The following is a 21,902-nucleotide window of genomic DNA, read 5'->3' on the forward strand; positions in this document are numbered from 1 at the left end:
GGAGCCCGAGCTGGTGTGTGAGGTCGAGAAATTCCGACTAGATATAGTCGGACTCGCCTCAACGCAGAGCTTGGGTTCTGGTACCAGTCCTCTCGAGAGGGGTTGGACTCTCTTCCACACTGGAGTTGCCCACAGTGAGAGGCGCCGAGCAGGTGTGGGTATACTTATTGCTCCCCGGCTCGGCGCCTGGACGTTGGGGTTCACCCCAGTAGACAACAGGTTGGCCTCCCTCCACCTTCTGGTGGGGGGACGGGTCGTGACTGTTGTTTGTGCCTATGCACAGTTCAGAGTACCCACCCTTTTTGGAGTCCTTGGAGGGGGTGCTGGAGAGCGCTCCCACTGGGGACTCTATTGTTCTGCTGGAGGACTTCAATCCTCACGTGGGCAATGACAGTGAGACCTGGAGGTGCGTGATACGTAGGAACGCACCCCCCCCACCCCAATCAGAACCCGAGCGGTGTTCTGTTATTGGACTTCTGTGCTCATCACGGATTGTCCATAACGAACACCATGTTCAAGCATAAGGGTCAAACAAATGGGCAGCCGTGGCCCAATGGTTAAGATCATCGCCTGCCACCGTGGGGGACATAGGTTCAAGACCCCGACTGGACCATCCGCCAATATCCCCTGGACTCACGGCTGTGGTGTCCTTGAGCAAGACACTGATACCCCGAAATGCTCCCCGGGCGCTTCAGCTGCCCCCTGCTCCAGTGTGTTCCACTAACGTGTATGTGTTCACTGTGATGGGTTAAATGCAGAGAACAAATTTCGTGTGCATGCATGCATGCATGCATGCATGCATGTTCATGACAATAAAAGGTGGTTCTTCTTCTTCAAATACAACCCAAGTGAACTTAAATTGCTGTTTTTAAATGATTTCATTTATTAAGGAAAAAACACTTTTCAGTTACCTGGCCCTGTGTAAAAAAGTAATTATCCCCTTGGTAAATCATGAATTAATTAGGGATAATCACAATTTTTGGTTAATTTTCACTGATCACACCCAATCCTGATTCCCTCCAAACCCGTTCAATCAAGAAATCCCTTAAACAGAATCAAGTATGGCAAAAGATCTAAAAAGAGCTGCGACAAAATGACACGATCCAAAGAAATTCCAGAACAGTTGAGAAATAAAATAATTGACATCGATCAGCTTGGAAAGGGTTACAAAAGTCATTTCTAAAGCTTTAGGATTCCAGCTAACCAGAGGGAGAGCAATTATCCTCACATGGAGAAAACATGGAACAGTGGGGAACCTTCCCAAGAGTGGCCGGCCTAAAAGGTTTACCCAAGTGAACGGCAATGAATCAGCCAGGAGGCCACAAAGGAACTCAGGACAATTTCTGAAGAATTGCAGTAATTGCCTCAGGAAAGGTCAGTGTTCATGACTCAACAATAAGGAAGAGACTGTGCAGAAATGCCATCCACGGCAGAGTTCTAAGGCAAAAACCACTGCTGGCCTCATCTTACCTTTTAAAAAAAATATCTGAATTATTCTCAAGAATTTTGGATGAATATTATATGGACTGACGAGACAAAAGTTGGACTTTTTGGAAGACGTGTGTCTCGTTACAACTGCCGTAAATGCAGCACAGCATTTCAGAAAATGAAGATCATACCAACAAGAAAACACAGTGGTGGTTGTGTGATGGTGTTGGGCTGTTTTGCTCCTTCAGGACCTGGAAAACTTGCTGTGGTTGATGGAACCATGAATTCTGCTCTTTAACAGAAAATCCTGAATGACAATGGTCAGCCATCAGTTTGTGACGAAGCGCACTTGGGTTGCGCAGCAGGATAACAATACAAAACACACCAGCAAGTCAACTTCTGAATGGCTTAAAAAACAAAATGAAGGTTTCAGAGTGGCCTAGTCAATGTCCGGACTTGAATCTGATTGAAATGCAGTGGCATGACTTTAAAAGGCCGCTCATGCTCAAAACCCCTCCATTTTTGCTCAATTCAAGGAATTCTACAAGGAAGAGTGGGCCAAAATTTCTCGACAGAAATGTGGAAGACTCATTGACAGTTATAGAAAACGGCTGATTTCACTTGTTGCTGTTGAGGATGGCCCAACCAGTTATAAATTTAGGGGGCCATTACTTTTTCACACAGGGCCAGGTAACTGAAAAGTTTTGTTCCTTCCACCATTTAAAAACAGCATTTTAAGTTCACTTGGGTTATATTTGACTGATATTTACATTTGTTTGATGATCTTAAACATTAAAGTGGTGAAACTATGCAAAAATATATGAATTTGAAAAGGGATTAAAATTGTGCGTGCGTGTCTGTGTATGTGTGTGTGTGTGTGTGTGTGTGTATGCAGAGACCCTTTCCCAAAAAAAATTATATAATGGAAATGTTTATTTATTTCCATAATTCCATTGAAAAAATGTTATATCTTGGAAATGTTTATTTATTTCCATAATTCCATTCAAAAAAATTATATTTTCATAGATTAGAGACTCAATGCCCACAATTTAAACAATTTCAAGTATTTATTTGTTTATTTTCACATAATTCTGGCTTCCAGATTATAAAACCCACGAAATCGGAAATTCAAAAAATTAGAGTACTGTAAAGAAGTCAGCCCAAATTTTGCAGGCCATAAATGTTTTAAACGAGGGGTCACACACTAATCATCTGCTAAACTCAAAGCACCTGCGCAGTTTTCCCCAGGTGTCATTAAACTGCTTCAGTTTGCTTCAATTGTCTCAGTTGGGTTCAATATGAAGAAGACTGCATGCAGACATGACATCTGGCCAGAAGACCATCATTAATACCCTCCATAGGATGGGTAAGCCACAAAAGTTCATAGGTAAGGAGGCTGGCTGTTCACAGAGGGCTGTGTCCAACCATATCAATGGAAAGTCTAGTGGAAGGGCAAAATGTGGCAGGACAATATGCACCAGCAAAAGAGATGACCGTGGGCTTCAGCGGGTTATCAAACAGAGAAGATTTGAGAATGTAGCAGAGATCCAGAAAGAGTGGAAAGAGGCAGGAGTCACAGCTTCAAAAACCACCACATTCAGACGCATCCGGAAGATGGGCTACAACTGTTGGGTTCCTCGGGTCAAGCAACTTCTGAGCCTGAGCCAACGTAGGAAGTGTCTCAAATGGGCCAAGGAGAAGGACTTGACTGTTGGCCAGTGGTTCTCTTTTCCGATGAAAGCACAGTAAAGTGTGCCTTTCATTCGGGAATCAAGGTCCAAGTGTTTGGAGGAAGACGGGTGAAGAACAGAACCCAAGCTGCTTGAGTTCCAGTGTGAATTATCCACAGTCAGTCATGATTTGGGGTGCAATGTCCAGTGCAGGGCGGCACTCTGGATGGTGGGTTAGCACAGCTGCCTCAGAGTTCTGATGACCGGGGTTCAAATCTCGGCGCCGCCTGTGTGGAGTTTGCTTGTTCTCCCCTTGCCTGCGTGGCTTTTCTCTGGGTATTCTGGTTTCCTCCCACATCCCAAAAACATGCATGGTAGGTTGATTGAAGACTCTAAATTGCCCGTAGGTGTGAATGTGTGTGCGAATGGTTGTTTGTTTATATGTGCCCTGCGATTGGCTGGTGACCAGTTCAGGGTGTACCCGGCCTCTCGCCCAAAGATAGCTGGGATAGGCTCCAGCACGCCCGCGACCCTAGTGAGAAGAAGCGGCTCAGAAAATGGATGGATGGATGTATATATCCCTATTTGTTTGTTTTGTTTGTGTCATGGGTGTGTGTTCCGGTTTTTGTCTTCCCCCTGTTTCATACACACCTGCTCCTGAGAGCATCTTCACCACCTGTGCCTTGTTCACCCTAATTACCCCTTGCATTTAACCTCGTGTCTCGTTCTGTCATGAATGGAACAGAGGATAGGACCTAAAAATGCACGACTCCAAAGCAAATGGACAGTTTCAAAAAGAGAGATTTAATATACAGGCATAGGTTGGTACACAAGCAGGCAATCCAAAAAAGGCAACAGTATCCAAAAATGTGAGGCAAAAAGGCGAGGTCGATAATCGGAACAGGGTCTAGTCTTACTGTGAGTCGGTGACGTGGAAACAAAGAATGCCAAAACGCGATGATAAGGTACACCGAACTGGCGACGAGAAAGAATGAGATACGAGGTTAAATGCAAGGTGTAATCAGGGTGAACGAGGCACAGGTGGTGAAGATGCTCTCAGGAGCAGGTGTGTATGAAACAGGGGGAAGACAAAAACCGGAACACACACCCATGACAGATGCAGTTTCTCCAGCATGTTCTGGGTTGTCCACGGGGCCTTCTCCCGCTGGGACGTGCCCAGAACATCAAGTTTATAAGATTTTTTTTTATATAGGGATTTTTTTCACCCACTTAACGGGAACATTTTTTTGTCATTTTTATGTTGAGGCAGCGTTGTCGACTCTCTGTGAAGGAGATGTTGCAATGTGTGAGGCAAATGGCGGTCACACCAGATACTGACTGATTTTCTCACCAATCCGGATCGCCGCCAATACAATAAAACGGCAGATTTTGGAGTGGCCTTTTCTTGTGGACAGTCTATGGTCCGCCTTTTACCCGAAGACAGCTGGGATAGGCTCCAGCACCCCACGACCCTGAACTGGATAAGCGGTGTTGAGAATGGAATGGTCATTTCTACAACAATACAACAATAGCTGTCAGTACTGTGCGGATGAGCAGTTCAAAACAAATGTAAAAATGGAAAAGTCATTGGTGGCTCGGTGGACGACTGGTTAGAGCGTCTGCCTCACAGTTCTGAGGAGCGGGTTTCAATCCCTGGCCCCGCCTGTGTGGAGTTTGCATGGTCTCCCCGTGCCTGCGTGGGTTTTCTCCGGGCATTCCGGTTTCCTCCCACATCCCAAAAACATGCATGGTAGGTTGATTGACAACTCTAAATTGCCCGTAGGTGTGAGTGCGAATGGTTGTTTGTATGTGCCCTGCGATTGGCTGGCAACCAGTTCAGGGTGTACCCCACCTCCTGCCTGATGATAGCTGGGATAGGCTCCAGCACGCCTGCGACCCTTGTGAGGAGAAGCGGCTCAGAAAATGGATGGATGGATGGATATCGGAAACTTGGCTTGATAAAAAGAAAACAAGTGATATGAGACTGGATGGCTATAAACTATTTACAAAGCACAGGGAGCATAAAAGAGTGGGTGGTGTTGCTCTATGCAGTATGTGGATAGAGCAGTGGAATGCAGCCAGATCAAAAATATGACATACACCATAGATAATGTAATGGAAAGTTTAACCATTGAAATATATATTAAACATAAGACTAACATAATCACGAGATGCATTTATAGAAAACCACGATCAAGCCTTGACATTTTTAATAAAAAAATAAATGCCATGTTTAGCTACTAAAATAGTAAAGTGCTAATACTTTGTGGTGATTTTAATATATACTCAAAAGGGCACCAAAAAAGGGTTGAATTAATTTTTTTAAATTATCATGAATGGATGACTGTACTAACCAGTCATCCACCATGCCATTATTGATTATTGACACATCTTCAAACATTAAGGGTATTGATAATTAACGAACAAAATCGAAGAGGGAAACAATTGAAGTTGGATTCGTTCTTTCAGCCCAACAGCTGCCAGTTCATGAAAGCCACCACGACTCGCCACTGCCAGCACACATCCCACAAGCATGGCATTGTCACCCTAGGCTGGTGTGACAGGTTTAAAGAGGAATTCCACTCGCTATTCGCCATTCGTGTCAGTCAAAATAATTTCCGATCTCCAGCCCATCCGCACGGCACTCTCTGTGTTTTCACCATTGTGGAGTCGAGTAGAGCTACGTGCAGTTTGAAGTATGTGAAGTGTCTTAAAGCAGCACCTTTTGAGAGAAGGTACCAGCAGAAGCTTGACCCGACCAGCCGAACTTTAAAATCAAGCAGAAGTCAAAAGACCGTGGGAGAGGAAATACACAACGTATTTTTTCTAGGAGCTGGTTTAGCAACAGTAGTTGCTTTAGTAACCACAATAAGGAGGTTGACAAAAACAGACACATTCTATCGAAAATAATAGCTTGTGTTACGTTCTGTCTTGCATTTGAACTTGGACTGCATGGCAAAGATGAAGGTGAAGGCTTGGAAAATCCTGTTGTTTTTAGAGGACTGGTGGATTTTGTGGCATCACTGGATACAGTTCTGCACCTGCGGACTGCCACTGTGTCTAAGGGAACATCGAAGACTGTACAGAATGAACTCCTTGCTGTCAGTTCTGAGGGAGTGCCTCATTGAAGAAATCGGGAGTGCACATTTTGTTGCCATTCAGATTGATGAAAACAATGGACATTTCCACTCAGTGTCAGCTGGTGATTGTGATCCACAACAATGATAAAGCCCATAATGTCCAAGGGAGGTTTTTTAAGTCCATCCCTCTCCGAAGTGCCACAGCTGATTCAATTGAAAGCAAGCTCATTTCTCAAGCATACTATATAATGGTGCAAGTGTCCTGCAAGGAGCCACAGGTGGTGTGCAAATGAAGGTTCAGGATGTATAGGATGCAAAACTCTACCACGAACTCCCTAAATACAAGCAGCACATTGACTGCCCCACCAGGGAAAACAACATTCTAGACCACTGCTATAACACGCTGAAGGACTCGTACGGTGCTATTCCCCCTTGCAGCTTTGGCCTTGTCTGATCACTGTTTAATTCACTTAATACCAATATACAGATTTGAGACTTACTTGTGACTTGCAAAAGCAATGACTTGGTCCACCTCTGTATAACTGCCATAAATTTCATTTTTTTATACAAATTGGGGTCAGCCTTTCTGCAACAGCAACCTTGGAGGTTGTACTTTATTTGTTGCACACCCCTTACTCACACACAAACATAGCTACAGATGTCTGATAATTTTACCTCTTTGGCAAAGATAAAAATACAGTATACAGTATACCAGAGACGGGAGTTAGTCACATACAATATGTTCAAGTCACAAGCATATTAAAATATTTTATTACTTTGTTGTTAAAATGGCTCGAAAGGACTAAAAACTCAAAGTGAAGTTCTTGCAACTTGACTCTGGACTTGCTTGTCTCAACTTGGGACTTGACTCGGGACTTGAGACTAAAGACTTGAGACTTACTTGTGACTTGGAAAGCAATGATTTGGTCCCACCTCTGTATGACTGCCATCAATTTTTATTTTTTATACAAAACTATACTTTATACTATAAATACTATTGTCCCCCGGCTCGGCGCCTGTATATTGGGGTTCACACCGGTGGACGAGAGAGTAGCCTCCCTCCGCCTTCGGGTGGGGGGACAGGTTTGTGCCTGTGCAGTTCTGAGTACACACCCTTTTTGGAGTCCTTGGAGGGGGTGCTGGAGAGTGCTCCCACTGGGGACTCCAATGTTTTCCTGGGGGACTTCAATGTTCACGTGGGCAATGACAGTGAGACCTGGAGTGGCGGGATTGGGAGGAACGTCTCCCCCCAATCAGAACCCGAGCGGTGTTCTGTTATTGGACTTCTGTGCTCATCACGGATTGTCCATAACGAACACCCTGTTCAAGCATAAGTGTCTCCACATTTGCACTTGGCACCAGGACACCCTAGGTCGCACTTTGATGATCGACTTTGTGGTTGTGTCATCGGATTGCGGCAGAGGCAGAGTGACTGACAGGTAAACAGATAAATCCACACGGATAAAGGCCAATTCTAACTGTACCCCTTAGATATTGTTTTATCCCTTAGTCCTTGGTTTTGTGGGTTCGCGTTTAGCCAGGTGGTATCCCAATTCTCATAAGGGCCTTTTTGGCCTGTGGGACTCCGCCAAGGCTGCCCTTTGTCAAAAATTCTGTTCATAACTTTTATGGACAGAATTTCTTGGTGCAGCCGAGGCGTAGAGGGGGTGCGGTTTGGTGGCCTCAGTATTGCATCGCTGCTTTTTGCAGATGATCTGGTTCTGTTGGCTTCATCAAGCCGTGATCTCCAACTGTGTGAAGCGGCTGGGATGAGAATTAGCACCTCCAGATCTGAGACCATGGTCCTCAGTTGGAAAAGGGTGGAGTGCCTTTTCTGGGTCGGGGATGAGATCCTGCCCCAAGTGGAGGAGTTCAAATAGCTTGGAGTCTTATTCACGAGTGAGGGAAGAATGGAACGGGAGATGGACAGGCGGATCGCTGCAGTGTCTGCAGTGATGCGGGCTTTGTATCGGTCCGTTGTGGTGAAGAAGGAGCTAAGCCGAAAGGCAAAGCTCTTGATTTACCGGTCGATCTATGTTCCTACCCTCACCTATGGTCACGAGCTGTGGGTCGTGACCGAAAGAACAAGATCCCGGATACAAGCGGCCGAAATGGGTTTCTTCCGCAGGGTGTCTGGGCTCTCCCTTAGAGATAGGGTGAGAAGCTCGGTCATCCGGGAGGGGCTCAGAGTAGAGTCGCTGCTCCTCCGCATTGAGAGGAGCCAGATGAGGTGGCTCGGGCATCTGATTAGGATACCTCCTGGATGCCTCCCTGGTGAGGTGTTCCAGGCACGTCCCACCGGGAGGAGACCCCAGGGACGACCCAGGACACGCTGGAGAGACTATTTCTCTCGGCTGGCCTGGGAACGCCTCGGGATTCCCTCAGAAGAGCTGGAGGAAGTCGCTGGGGAGAGGGAAGTCTGCGCTTCCCTGCTGAGGCTGCTGCCCCCGCGACCCGACCTCGGTTAAGCGGAGGAAAATGGATGGATGGATGGAAAAAAAGAAAAAAATAATTAAAATCAAGCAAGTTAAGTCGAGTTGCCACTAAATTTCAAGCAAGTCGAGTCAAGTCATTCCGTGGTTTAAGCAAGACACAAGTCAAGTCATACGGTCTTGCTCCAGTTGCAACATATATTGGAGTGGTAATAAAATTTTCTTTTACCAATCATAACACTAAAAAAAGTATTCACACATTATAAAAGTTAAATGAACAACAACTGAAATTATGACTGACTGAATTTATTGCACTGAATTGTCTTAAAAGTTGTATTTTAAACTCAATTTAACTGAACTTTATTTCTGAACAAACTATGCTGTGTTCTTTGTGATGGCAGCCTCGTAACTTCTACGGTTCTGAAAAGAACACAATTAAGCAAAAGCCAAGACTGTTTTCTGTTGGTCAAATATAATTAGATATATAATTCTACCTAATTGGCTAATGGAGCATGAAAGAGATTCATAATTAAGGGAATAATCTTCATGCTTCCTGTGTCCTCTACTTTAATTAAATCACTCAGTCAGGTTTATTAATTTATTTAGAAGCACTAACTCGGGACAATTGACAATTGTCATTTAATTAAAGGTTATGTTTCATATGCTGTGGTCTCAATTTTAAAAACATAGTATAGACAGCTTTATCACTGAGCCGACAAACAGATGACATTTTAATGGTGAAACTTCAACATACGTACACATTCAGTAGTATGAAAATTATATTCACACCTAGCTACTCACAATTTCAACTGTACTTACTAATATTGGAACACATTTTTGGCCACATTTTTATGATCGTAATGCAAAGTGATCCCATACAGCAGACCGATAACGCAACTCGCATCTTCTAGCGCCGACTCTGTCGTCATGCCCGCAAAGGTTCCAGCACCATTTTTTAAATTATTATTATTTTTATTTCCACAATGCTCGCAACGCTGCTTCACTTAGTCTGCATTCTGCGGGTGCCATTATATTTTAGGCATTACTTTCTGCTTTAGAGTGCATGAGAGACAGAGAAAAAGAGAGGGACATTTGCGTGCCTATGAAACGAAACGAAAGGTTCGGACAATTATCATAAACCGTCCCACCCGTAGTTACGTTACTTAGCTGTACTAAAACCTTCACAATCACATCGTTTTCATGTTTAATCGTCCCAAACCAGTCTATGAAATTTAAGGCTTAACCAGCTAGCTACTGTAAACCGTTAAATTAGCTTATCTGTCTGAGTTTTGTAGTGACAGATTATGTTTCATGTCCCTCTTGTTGTGTATTTAATGCGCGAGTTACAAACTTTGAAGGTTGCTATCCTCTTTTTGCAGACTTAATCGACAACATAATCCTTGAATCCAAATTGAATTATCTTTGGAGCTCCTTCCATCGTTGTTCATTCAGGTGGCTACTTCACACTGACAAGTGCGCAACAACACAGACTGTGTTGCTAGGTTGGTGCGAATGACCCCATTACTTAAAAAAAAAAAGACAAACTGTCTCAATTAAAATGAAGATTTCCAACTAAATGAGATGATACTGTCAAGTCATGTAGTTAACTCAGTCAAGTCAAGTTGCTTGGCTACCAAGTTAAAGTCATGTCAAGTCTTTCTGAAGTATTTGGTAACCCAGTCCCAAGTCATAAAACTGGTAACTCGAGTCGACTCGAGTCAAGTCATTTGGTTCGACTCCCCCCCATCTTTGGTATATACATACAATATTACATACTGTCAGCTCGGTCTTACTGGAACTAATCAACAAACCTAATAAACCTTGAAGTGTCTGATGCACCGTATACCTCTGTGGGAGAGATACAAGTCCCTATATTCAGTGTCAACAATTTGAGTCACACTACTTACATACCTGTCCCAGTGGAGAGCTTGTTTTCTTGCTGCTTGATGATCTGGCTGCATTCTTCCTGAGCCTTCATGTGTTGAACCACGAGGGCACAGTCTGGGTGAATGGCCTCCGTCTAGAGAGCAAGCAATTGAAATCACAATTTAGTTCAACATGAAAACATTTACAGTGATGATGATCATGACAGAATTAAAAAAAAAATAAATAAGAAGAAGAAGAAAGAAGACTACAGTACTACAATAATATTGTGACAGTCATTCATTCATTCATTCATCTTCCGTTCCACTTATCCTCACTAGGGTCGCGGGCGTACTGGAGCCAATCCCAGAAATCTTCGGGCGAGAGGCGGGGTACACCCTGAACTCGTCGCCAGCCAATCGGAGGGCACATATAAACAAACAACCATTCACAATCACATTCACACCTAAGGGCAATTTAAAGTCTTCAATCAACCTACCATGCATCTTAACACGCAGGCACGGGGAGAACATGCAAACTACACACAGGCGGGGCCCGGGATTTGAAACCCGGTCCTCAGAACTGTGAGGCCGATGTGCTAGCCAGTCGTCCACTGTGCTGCCAATATTGTAATATATCCATCCATCCATCCATTTTCTGAGCCGCTTCTCCTCAATAGGGTCGCGGGCGTGCTGGAGCCTATCCCAGCTGTCATCGGGCTGGAGGCGGGCTACACCCTCTAACCAGTCGGCCCCCGTGCCGCCTATTGTAATATAGGTTAGTCAAAAACAGAATACGCGGCACGGTGGACGACTGGTTAGAGCGTCAGCCTCACAGTTCTAAGGACCGGGGTTCAATCCCCGGCCCCGCCTGTGTAGTTTTGCATGTTCTCCCCGTGCCTGCGTGGGTTTTCTCCGAACACTCCGATTTCCTCCCACATCCCAAAAACATGCATTAATTGGAGACTCTAAATTGCCCGTAGGCATGACTGTGAGTGCGAATGGTTGTTTGTTTCTATGTGCCCTGCGATTGGCTGGCAACCAGTTCAGGGTGTACCCCGCCGTATTGAACACTGAGCTGAAGTCCACGAACAGGATCCTCGCATAGGTCCCTGCACTGTCGAGGTGTTTAAGGGTGAACTGCATGTTGACTGTATCATCCGCAGACCTGTTCGCTCGGTAGGCAAACTGCAGGGGATCCAGCAGGGGAAATGGGACGCTCTTGAGGTGGTCCAGCACGAGACGTTCAAAGGACTTCATGACCACAGATTTCAAGGCGACAGGCCTGTAGTCATTTAGACCCGAGATTTTAGGTTTCTTGGGGACTGGAATGATGGTGGAGCGTTTGAAACAGGATGGTACTTCGCACAGTTCCAGAGATCTATTGAAGATCTGAGTGAAGACTGGTGCGAGCTGGTCCGCGCAGACTTTGAGGCACGATGGTCTGGGCCTGCCGCTTTGTTAATCTTTTGTTGTTTGAAGATGCGTCTCACATCCTGTTCGTGGATGGTTAACGCAGAAGTCAGAGGTGTGATTGTAGTCGGTGATGTGGCTGGCTGGGTGGGTGTGAAAGTGTCCTTTTCAAATCTGCAGTAGAAGGTATTCAAGTCGTTGGCTAGTGTGCTATTGTTCTCTGCTTGGGGGTATCGTCGCTTGCAATTAGTCAGCGATTGGAATGCATGCCAGACTGATTTAGTCGATAGCGCTAAACTGTTTTTCCAACTTTGCTGCATAGTTCCTCTTTGCAATGTTACTCTCTTTCGTGAGCAGGTTTCTAGTGCGATTATACACGGTCCTGTCACCGCTCTGATATGCATCCTCCTTATCTTGGTGAAGCTGCTTAAGTTTGGCAGTGAACCACGGCTTGTTGTTGTTGAAAGTGCGAAATGACTTTGTTGGTACACAAACCTCTTCACAGACACTGATATAGGATGCGACAGTTCATCCAGGCTGCCAGCTGAAATTTCAAAGACACTCTAGTCTGTGCAGTTTAAACAGCTTTGAAGTTCCATCTTTGCTTCATTGGTCCACTTTTTCACTGTTTTCACTGTAGGCTTCGCGCATTTAAGTTCCTGCCTTTACGTCGGTATTAAGTGAATTAAGCAGTGATCAGACGAGCCCAGGGCTGCATGAGGTATAGCACGGTATGCGTTCGGTACGTGTTTTTTAGCGTAGTATAGCAGTGGTCCAGATGTTATTTTCCCTGGTAGGACAGTCAATGTGCTGCTTGTATTTAGGGAGTTTGTGGTTGAGTTTAGCTTTGTTAAAGTCCCCGAGAATAATGAGGGGTGAGTCCGGGTGTTTTTTTTTCAATTTCGTTGACTTGTTCGGCGAGCATTAGCAGTGCGGCTTTCGTGTTAGCTTGAGGCGGGATGTACGCTCCAGCGAGGATGAATGATGCAAACTCACGCGGCGAGTAGAATGGCTTACAGTTCAAAAACAGCTACTCCAAATGCGGGCTGCAGTGTGTGCTGAACTCTATGACGTCCATACACCATTTTTTGTTGATATAGAAGCATTTCCCACATCCTTTTGTATTCCCCGATAACTCTGCGATGCGGTCCACTCAGTGAAGATGGAAACCCGGTGCCATCGGGTACAGCCTCACAAAGCCAAGTCTCCGTAAAGCACATGGCGGCGGAACGTCCGAAGCCTTTACTGGTCTTTATCAGGAGATGAAGCTAGTCCATTTTGTTGGGTAGGGAGCGTACATTTGCGAGGTGGATCGATGGGAACGCCAATCTGTATCCTCTCTTGCGGAGTTTCACCTGGATGCCGGCTCGCTTCCCTCTGTGGCGTCGCCTGCGCCTCCATGCGCTGAAAACCGCGGACGCCGCTCCGGTGAGTAATTCGGAGAAAAAACTGAGCGGATTTGCAAAAGTTGGTGAAAGAAAGTCCGAAGTAGCCTCCTTTATGTTTAGCAAGTCTCCCCTTGTGTAAGTGAGTCATGTAATGTCTCCAAAGACGAACGAAAAACACAAAAACAATACTCGAGAGCGCGGAACCGAGGCGACCACACTGGTAGGTGCCATCTTGACAAGTATGTATGTAAGTCTCTCTCTCTCTCTCTCTCTCTCTCTCTCAATCTCTTGCTCTCTCTCTCTCTCTCCCTCTCTCGCGCAAACACACACACACACACACTTTATCAATAAGTCTGGTCAGCAAACAGCGTCTTTATTCTGTCATTTTCTCTCACTCGTCCCAGTAATCAGCACCCCCTCGGCCGCGTACCTGTTGTAAATCAGCCTTCATCATCACCTGCATTTAAGCCTGCCAGATCCAAGACTCCACTGACAAAATATTAACGTTCACCCGTGGTACAATCGCTCTCAACTTACACCAAAGCTACGCCAGTCCTCGTAATATTTCTGACACCCATGTTCTTCCTTGTCCTCAGTGCTCCTTCTGTGCTCCCCGCCTTGCTGACCTCTTCCACCACACCGTCAAGCCATTGACCTGCTCACCCCACCGCCTGCCACATGTTCCCTGTCTCGACAACCCGCCAGTATCCCTCAAGGATCCACTTTTGACTCCCTTCACAATAAACCATTCTCCACAAACTTCAGCCTCCGCCTGCTTCTGGGTCCAGTTAAAATTAATACCATTGCATTGTGACAAAGGATGCACAAACAACTTACCTCTCTGAATTAATCAGTAGTAACGGAAATTGTCCAAGGTTCCTCTTTAGCACGGTCAATCAGCTTGTAAATACCCCTCATGCAATTCCTGCTTCACCACTTACTGATTGTAATAGCTTCCTATCTTTCAAAATCGAGGCGCTCAGATCGTAGTTCATCACTACTGAATCACCCTTTGTTCCTTCCAGCCATCCTGCTCTATGAACAGAATTTTCTCAGATTACCCTTCAGTCCCTTCTGAACATAGTAGCCCAAATGTGCCCCTCCTCCAGTTCACGTGACCTGAGGTGTAGTGCTACACTCGCCTGACTTTGGTGCAGGCAGCGTGGGTTCAGTTCCCACTCAGTGATGGTGTGAATGTGAGTGCAAATGGTTGTCCGTGTCTATATGTGCCCTGCGACTGACTGGCGATCAGTTCAGGGTGTAGTCCGCCTTTCGCTAGAAGTCAGCTAGGATAGGCTCCAGCGTCCCGCGACCCTAACCAGGATAAGCGGTGTTGAAAATGGATGGATGGATGTTTTACCTGTATTCGGTACCACCCTCCTCTATTATTAATTATTCTCTCTCTTCTGGCACTGTACCTGATTATTTTAAAAACGACAGTGTCCCGCCCCTCCTCAAAAAACCCTCCCGCAACTGAAAACCGTTGGAGAATTATAGACCCATTTCTAGACTTTCGTTTCTATGAATGGTCCTTGAAAAAAACAGTAGCGGACCAATTACTGACCGTAGTTGAGGATTATAATATCTTCCACAAATTTCAAACTGGTTTTCATCAGAAACATACTACTGAGACAGCACTTTTAAGAGTAACAAATGAGCTCCTTATATACGCTGACAAAGGTGAACATGCCATTCTTACGCTACTTGACCTTAACTGCTGCCATTGATGCCATTCCAACCAACTTGATTGTCTGCACAACTGGGTGGATATATCAGGTACAGCGTTAAACAGTTTTTAAAAAAAATCTATTTAACAAATAGATTTTCAGTGTCCATTTAATAATCAGGACTCATCCCTGGCTCCCATACACTGTGGTGTCCCTCAGGGCTCCGTCCTTGGTCCCATACTGTTTTCATTATACAACGTACATGCTCCCTCTTGGTCAGTTGTTCAGCCGCTTTCGGGAAATATCATACCACTGTTATGCTGATGATATCCATGTCTGTTTCTCTGCTAAACCCAATAACTTAACCAACGAACTGCCCTCCTTGACTGCCTCGCTGCAACAACAGCAAAAAAGATTCTGAATGTTGACAAAAGTTCTTTTTTTTTTTTTTTTGTCCTGTCCTGTCTGTTCAAACAGAAAGGAGGATCTGTATTCATTTCATGCTGGAACAATTTAGTGAACTGACTTAAAATAGCATTTTAACAACTATACATCAGTGCTAGGCACGCTGGGAAATCTGATAGCGAGCCGCCATGTTTTTTCGATTATGTCATTGTTGACATTATCGTGGTGGGTTGCTGTCAAAGGATTTTCTATATTTTCTAAAATGCTGTTTTAAGTCAGTAAATCGCCTAATCCCATGAATAGTTGTAATAATGTGAATGTTAATCGAGCTTATGTGTGTTTATTTCCCCTTTGGAGCTTTTGTTGTGTATGAATTATTTTTTATTGTCTTGCACCAGGAATGAATCTGTTATCTGGGCACATGACCTCTCCAGCTTTCAGTATGTTGTGCAAGCCCGCTAATGAACCAATGGTCACGTGGGAGATGTAAAATACTGTACCTCCGTAAGGCCACAGTGTCAATACCAAACAATAAAATAAACATTCTTAGAAGCTGTTTGAGCAGTCACTGGCTAATCTGCATGCCAATTCTTATGGTGATGGTGATTGGTCAGTGATTTCCATTTTTATGGAGACATTGATCAGGCACTGATGTCAATCATTATATGCAGCGGAATAATTATTTTATCCATCAAACTTATGTTTCTATGCTTCCATACAGTGCTGCTTGAAAGTTTCGCCAGGTCTCGCCGCAACATTTCAATTGGTTTAAGGTCCAGACTTTGATTGTGCGAATTCACAATACAGGAAGTCCTCGATTTACGAATGAGTTCCGTTCCTACGCTGGCGATTAAACCCGAATTTCCGCATAAGTCGGATTTCACATTTAAAGCCGAAATTTACGTCGAAATACTTCTGTTATGGGTATTGTCCCACGTGATTGTGACAGCAAGCTCAGTGTGAGTGAGCGTCTGCGTTGATGTGTGAGTGAGACGGGACTGCGCAGGCGTCGTCCGGCGGGACTGTGAAGGAGGAAGGAGTGCGCGCAGGTTCGAGTGTGTACAGTGCCAAGTGTAATGATGGCGACCGGGGAAGAGTAGCGATTAGCGGAGGAGCTGTTAATGTTGAATGTGCAGAGGAGCTAATAAAGCCAGTAAAGCAACAAATCAGTGCTTCGTGCCTTTATTGTTGCCGCCACCCAGCTCAGCTGTGCAACGAGAGAAGGGAGTTAACCCTGAGGAGGACAACCTCGGCCCTGAAGAAGGCATCTCCCCTGCGTCTCCCGACCACGGTCAGGTAACCGTAGCGACATTAAAATTAAAACATAAAATTCTGTATTTACCATTACTGCTAAGAGTGTGAAAAAGGAGGGCGAAAAAGGCAAAGATACTCCTGGCGCACAAACACAGACAAGCACTATGCACTAGCTAAGCAGAAACACTATGGTGCTGGGAACAAAATGGCACACCTGGATTTGGGGATCCTCTGCCATTCCTCCATGCAGAGCCTCTCCAGTTCTGTCAGGTTGGATGGCGAAGGTTGGTGGACAGCCATTTTCATGTCTTTCCAGAGATGCTCAATTGGGTTTAAGTCAGGGCTCTGCCTGGGTCATTCAAACAGTCACAGAGTTGTTCTGAAGCCACTCCTTCGGTATTTTAGCTGTGTAGTTAGGGTCATTGTCTTTTTTTAAGGTGAACCTTCGGTCCAGTCTGAGGTTCTGAGCACTCTGGAGAAGGATTTCGTCCAGATTATCCCTGTACATGACCGCATTCATCTTTTCTTTGTCTACCTGTCCCTGCAGCTGAAAAACACACCCACAGCCTGATTTTGCCACCACCATGCTTCACTGTTAGGACTGTATTGCACAGGTGATGAACAGTGCCTGGTTTTCTCCACACATGGCACTTAGAATTAAGGCCCACAAATTCTATCTTGGTCTCATCAGACCAGAGAAACTTATTTCTCACCATCTTGGAGTCCTTCAGGTGTTTTTTAGCAAACTCCATGCGGGCTTTCATGTGTCTTGCACTGAGGAGAGGCTTCCGTCGGGCCACTCTGCCATAAAACTCTGACTGGTGGTGGGCTGCAGTGATCATTGACTTTCTAGAACTTCCTCCCATCTCCCGACTGCATCTCTGTAGCTCAGCCACAGTGATCTTTGGGTTCTTCTTTACCTCCTTCACCAAGGTTCTTCTCCCCCAATTGCTCCGTTTGGCCGGACTGCCAGCTCTTGGAAGGGTTCTGATCGTCCCAAACGTTTTCCATTTCAGGATTATGGAGGCCACTGTGCTATTAGAAACCTTAAGTGCAGCATAAATTCTTTTGTAACCTTGGCCAGATCTGTGCCTTGCCACAATTCTGTCTCTGAGCTCTTCAGGCAGTTCCTAAGACCTCATGATTCTCATTTGCTCTGACAAGCACTGTGAGCTGTAAGGTCTTATATAGACACGTGTGTGGCTTTGCTAATCAAGTCCAATCAGTATAATCTGTCAGGATTCAGATTGCAAGTTGGACCCAGATGCAGACAGGACAGGCAGGTGAGTTTGCGAATAAAGGTTTATTGCAGTTTGGAAGCGAACAAAGAAACCCCAGAGGACTGGAAGAAACCGGTTTTATTAGGGAAACATGGTAGGTGGGGTGAATGCGGAGAGAGGCAGGGATCTTAAGGCATACCGCACATGGATTTACCACAGCCACAATCTCATAGGGGCCAATGAAACCAGGGGACAGTTTGTTGGATTCAACCTTGAGTGACAAATGCTTCGTACTGAGCCACACTTTCTGACCAACCGTGTAAGCGGGCGCAGGGATGCGGCGACGGTTGGCTTGTACCTGAGACATGGCAGAGGACCGGAGAAGGGCAGCACTGTCATGAACGGAACAGAGGATAGGACCCAAAAATGCACGACTCCAAAACAAATGGACAGTTTCCAAAAAGAGAGGTTTAATAGACGGGCATAGGTCGGTCCACAGGCAGGCAATCCAAGAAAGGCAACAGGATCCAAAATCATGAGGCAAAGAGGCGAGGTCGATAATTGGAACAGGGTCAAGTCTTACTGTGAGTCTGTGACATGGAAACAAGGAATGCTGTAATGCGACGACAAGGTACAACGAACTGGCGACGAGAGGGAATGAGACACGAGGTTAAATACAAGGGGTAATTAGGGTGAACGAGGCACAGGGGGTGAAGATGCTCACAGGAGCAGGTGTGTGTGAAACAGGGGGAAGACAAAAACCGGAACACACTCCCATGACAAGCACGGGCCTGCTTCCAGACCTTGGAGCACCGGCGTATGTGGGCCTGCACTGAAGGGACTGCAAGCTCAGGCTCCTGTGATTGGAACAGTGGAGGTTGGTCGCCTCAGGAGCATTGAAAAGGGACATGGCCAAGGAGGTGCTGGACAGCGAATTATAGGCATACTCAACCCAGGCAAGGTGGGTGCTCCATGAAGCGGGACGAGACTAGGATATGCAACGGAGCGCCGTCTCCAGCTGTCTTTACCAGCGTTTCTATTTCTAATGTGATTGAGCCCAGAAAGCAACGGGGAGACAAGATGGGATCTGGATCATTCCGAGGCGAACTGGGGGGACAGGGCATCCGCCTTGGTGTTCTGGGCCCCTGGGCGGGAGGACAAGGTAAAGGTGAACCGGTCAAAAAACAATGCCCACCTGGCTTGACTGGAGCTCAGCATCTTAGCAGAGCGGATGTATTCCAAATTCTTGTGGTCGGTCCACACGGTGAATGGGTGTTCGGCGCCTTCAAGAAAATGCCGCCATTCCTCCAACACCATCTTCACCGATAAGAGCTCCCGGTCTCCGATCCCATAATTTTTCTCCCCCTGAGACAACTTGGGAGAAAAGGCGGCATAAGGGTGGAACTTACCATCAGTCTGGGATCGCTGAGACAGCACCGCACCAACCTCCCCCTCTGATGCATCAACCTCAACTATGAACTGCCTCTGTGGATCCGGATGAACAAAGATAGGAGCTAAGGAAAAAAGTTTCTTTAGCTCACAGAAGGCCATGTCGGCCTTCTCAGACCATTGGAAGGACGTTAGGGTTGATGTGAGCACAGTGAGGGGTGCTGCCACCCGACTGTAGTTCCGAATGAACCGCCGGTAGAAGTTGGCAAAGCCAAGGAATCGCTGCAGCTCCTCTCTTGTGGATGGCATCGGCCACTCAGTGACTGCAGCTACCTTGGCTGGGTCCATTTGAAGCTGCCCCTCAGCAATGACGTAACCCAAAAAAAAAAATATATTTTTTAAATGTACCGGCATTACCTAGCAACTAGCAACCCTTTACTGCTCAGTGACTGTTTTTATTTTGTCAATGTCTTTCTGTCTCCAAAGTGTTCTGTAAATTGACTGTCTGTTGTCGTACGAGAGCGGCTCCAACTACCGGGGACAAATTCCTTGTGTGTTTTTTGGACATACTTGGCAAATAAAGATGATTCTGATTCTGAAAAAGGTGGTCTTTGGAACATGGAACTCACACTTTTCTGCTTCAACAAGGAGCTTGTTCTCAAGGAGTCTCTGAAGTACTTTGTCACATTTCTGTGGGGCCAATTATATATTACTCGTGTACTCACTGTAGTTGTCTTGCCACGCTGCACTATTTGCATATCTGTTGTTGACCAATACTGGCCACTCATGCCTGAGTAGCATTTGGTCCATTTGCACAATGATTGAAGAGTATCTGCAACATTTGCACAACCAACATTGTCCCAGACTATCGCACTACTCGTCACTTTAAACCGCACACACTCCTTGAAGTCTCGGCGCCCTTTGCACAATGGTCATTACACCAGACTATTGCAATATTAGTCATTCGAACTGCTCTAAGAGCTAGAGGACTCTGCATCTTTTTGTACAATTGTCAAAAAAAAACAATAATATATATATATATATATATATATATATATATATAGACACACAGACATTACCAGATAACTAGCAACCCTTTATTGCTCAGTGACTGTTGTTTTTTTTTGTCAATGTCTTTATGTCTCCAAAGTGTTCTCTGTCAATTGACTGTCTGTTGTCGTACTAGAGCGGCTCCAACTACCGGAGACAAATTCCTTGTGTGGTTTTTGGACATACTTGGCAAATAAAGATGATTCTGATTCTGATTATGATGTCGTTCATGATCTGCGACGGACCAGGAGAAAACCAGGATGTCATCGAGGTACACAAAAACACATTTTCTGATCATGTCACGCAGGACGTCATTGACTAGTGCCTGGAAGACAGCAGCGGCATTGGTCAGGCCGAAAGGCATTACGAGGTACTCGTAGTGCCCTCTATGGGTGTTAAATGCTGTCTTCTCCTCGTCTCCCTCCCGAATGTGGACAAGGTGGTAGGCCTGGCGCAGATCCAACTTGGTGAAAACTGTTGCACCGTGAAAAGGGGAAAAGGCAGAGTCAATCAGGGGCAAAGGGTACTTATTCTTAATGGTGATGTTATTAAGGCCACAATAGTCCACAGATGGACGGAGGGTCTTGTCTTTTTTGTCCACAAAAAAGAAGCTGGCCCCCACCGGTGAAGAGGGGGGAGAAGATAATACCTGGACGAGAGATGTTATAAAGATGGCTGCTAGGTAGCGGTGCACCAGGCTGTAGTTCAATACTGCAAGTCCTGTGTGGGGGTAGAGAGGTGGAATGGTGTTTGCTGAATACTGGAGCGAGGTCATGGTAAATTGAGGAGACACCTGATAGGTTAGGGGATTTACTCCGACTTCGGCCACTTGGGGTCACCGCAGCAGATCGCAAGCAGTTCTCATGACAGAAATTGCTCCATGAGGTGATCTTGGGCACGGTCCAGTCGATGCTGGGGTTATGGAGCCTCAGCCAAGGCAAGCCAAGCACGATTGGAACTTGAAGACAAGTGAAAACATGAAAACCTAAAGTCTCAAGATGGTTACCTGATAGCTTGAGGGAAACGGGAGCAGTCTCTTGCTGTATATGGGTGATCAGCCACCCATTAAGGGCAGTGACATTCTTGGGCGTGGTCAGAGCCTGTAGATGAATTTTCATCTGTTTAAGTAGGTGGTGGTCAATGAGATTCTCGTCAGCTCCAGAGTCTACTAGGGCTAAAACAGGCAGAGACAGCTCATTCCAGTAGATGGTAGCAGAGATCTGAAAACGGACAGAAGAGAAGGAACTTACATTCTGACTGACCAACTCCTCCTTTATTGGAGAGTCTGCCAGTTTATGGACGTGTGGGGCAGTTTGCGATGTAGTGGCCCGCCTCTCCACAATACAAGCACAGATTAGAGGTTCTCCTGCGCTTTTTCTCCAAATCTGAAAGTTTTGTTCGGCCAAGTTGCATGGGTTCACCGATCTCGGGAAGCGGGGCTGGTGACGAAGTCCGTGGCTCAAAGGAGGATTTAGACTGGAGTAGCTGCGGGGGAGGCGGAGTCTATGACCTCGAGTTGCGTTCCCTCCGCCGCTCACGGAGACGACAATCCAGTCTGATAGAAAGATCAATCAGCTGATCTAGGGAGCTTGGCTCATCCCTGGAGGCCAACTCGTCTTTAAGAGACTCATTTAGGGCCCCCCG

General features: G+C 45.8%; 1 protein-coding gene across 1 annotated transcript in view; it reads right to left on the bottom strand.

Annotated features, from left to right (window-relative positions):
* Positions 1-21,902, bottom strand: part of ghrhrb (growth hormone releasing hormone receptor b) — an 87,878-nt gene that overhangs the window by 52,510 nt on the left and 13,466 nt on the right. The window contains exon 2 of the mRNA XM_061684135.1: positions 10,522-10,630. Coding sequence (XP_061540119.1) covers positions 10,522-10,630 — 109 coding nt within the window. The remainder of the gene's footprint in view (positions 1-10,521; positions 10,631-21,902) is intronic.

This window comes from Phycodurus eques, chromosome 8, assembly GCF_024500275.1.
Source record: "Phycodurus eques isolate BA_2022a chromosome 8, UOR_Pequ_1.1, whole genome shotgun sequence".
NCBI classification, from domain to species: Eukaryota; Metazoa; Chordata; class Actinopteri; order Syngnathiformes; family Syngnathidae; genus Phycodurus; species Phycodurus eques.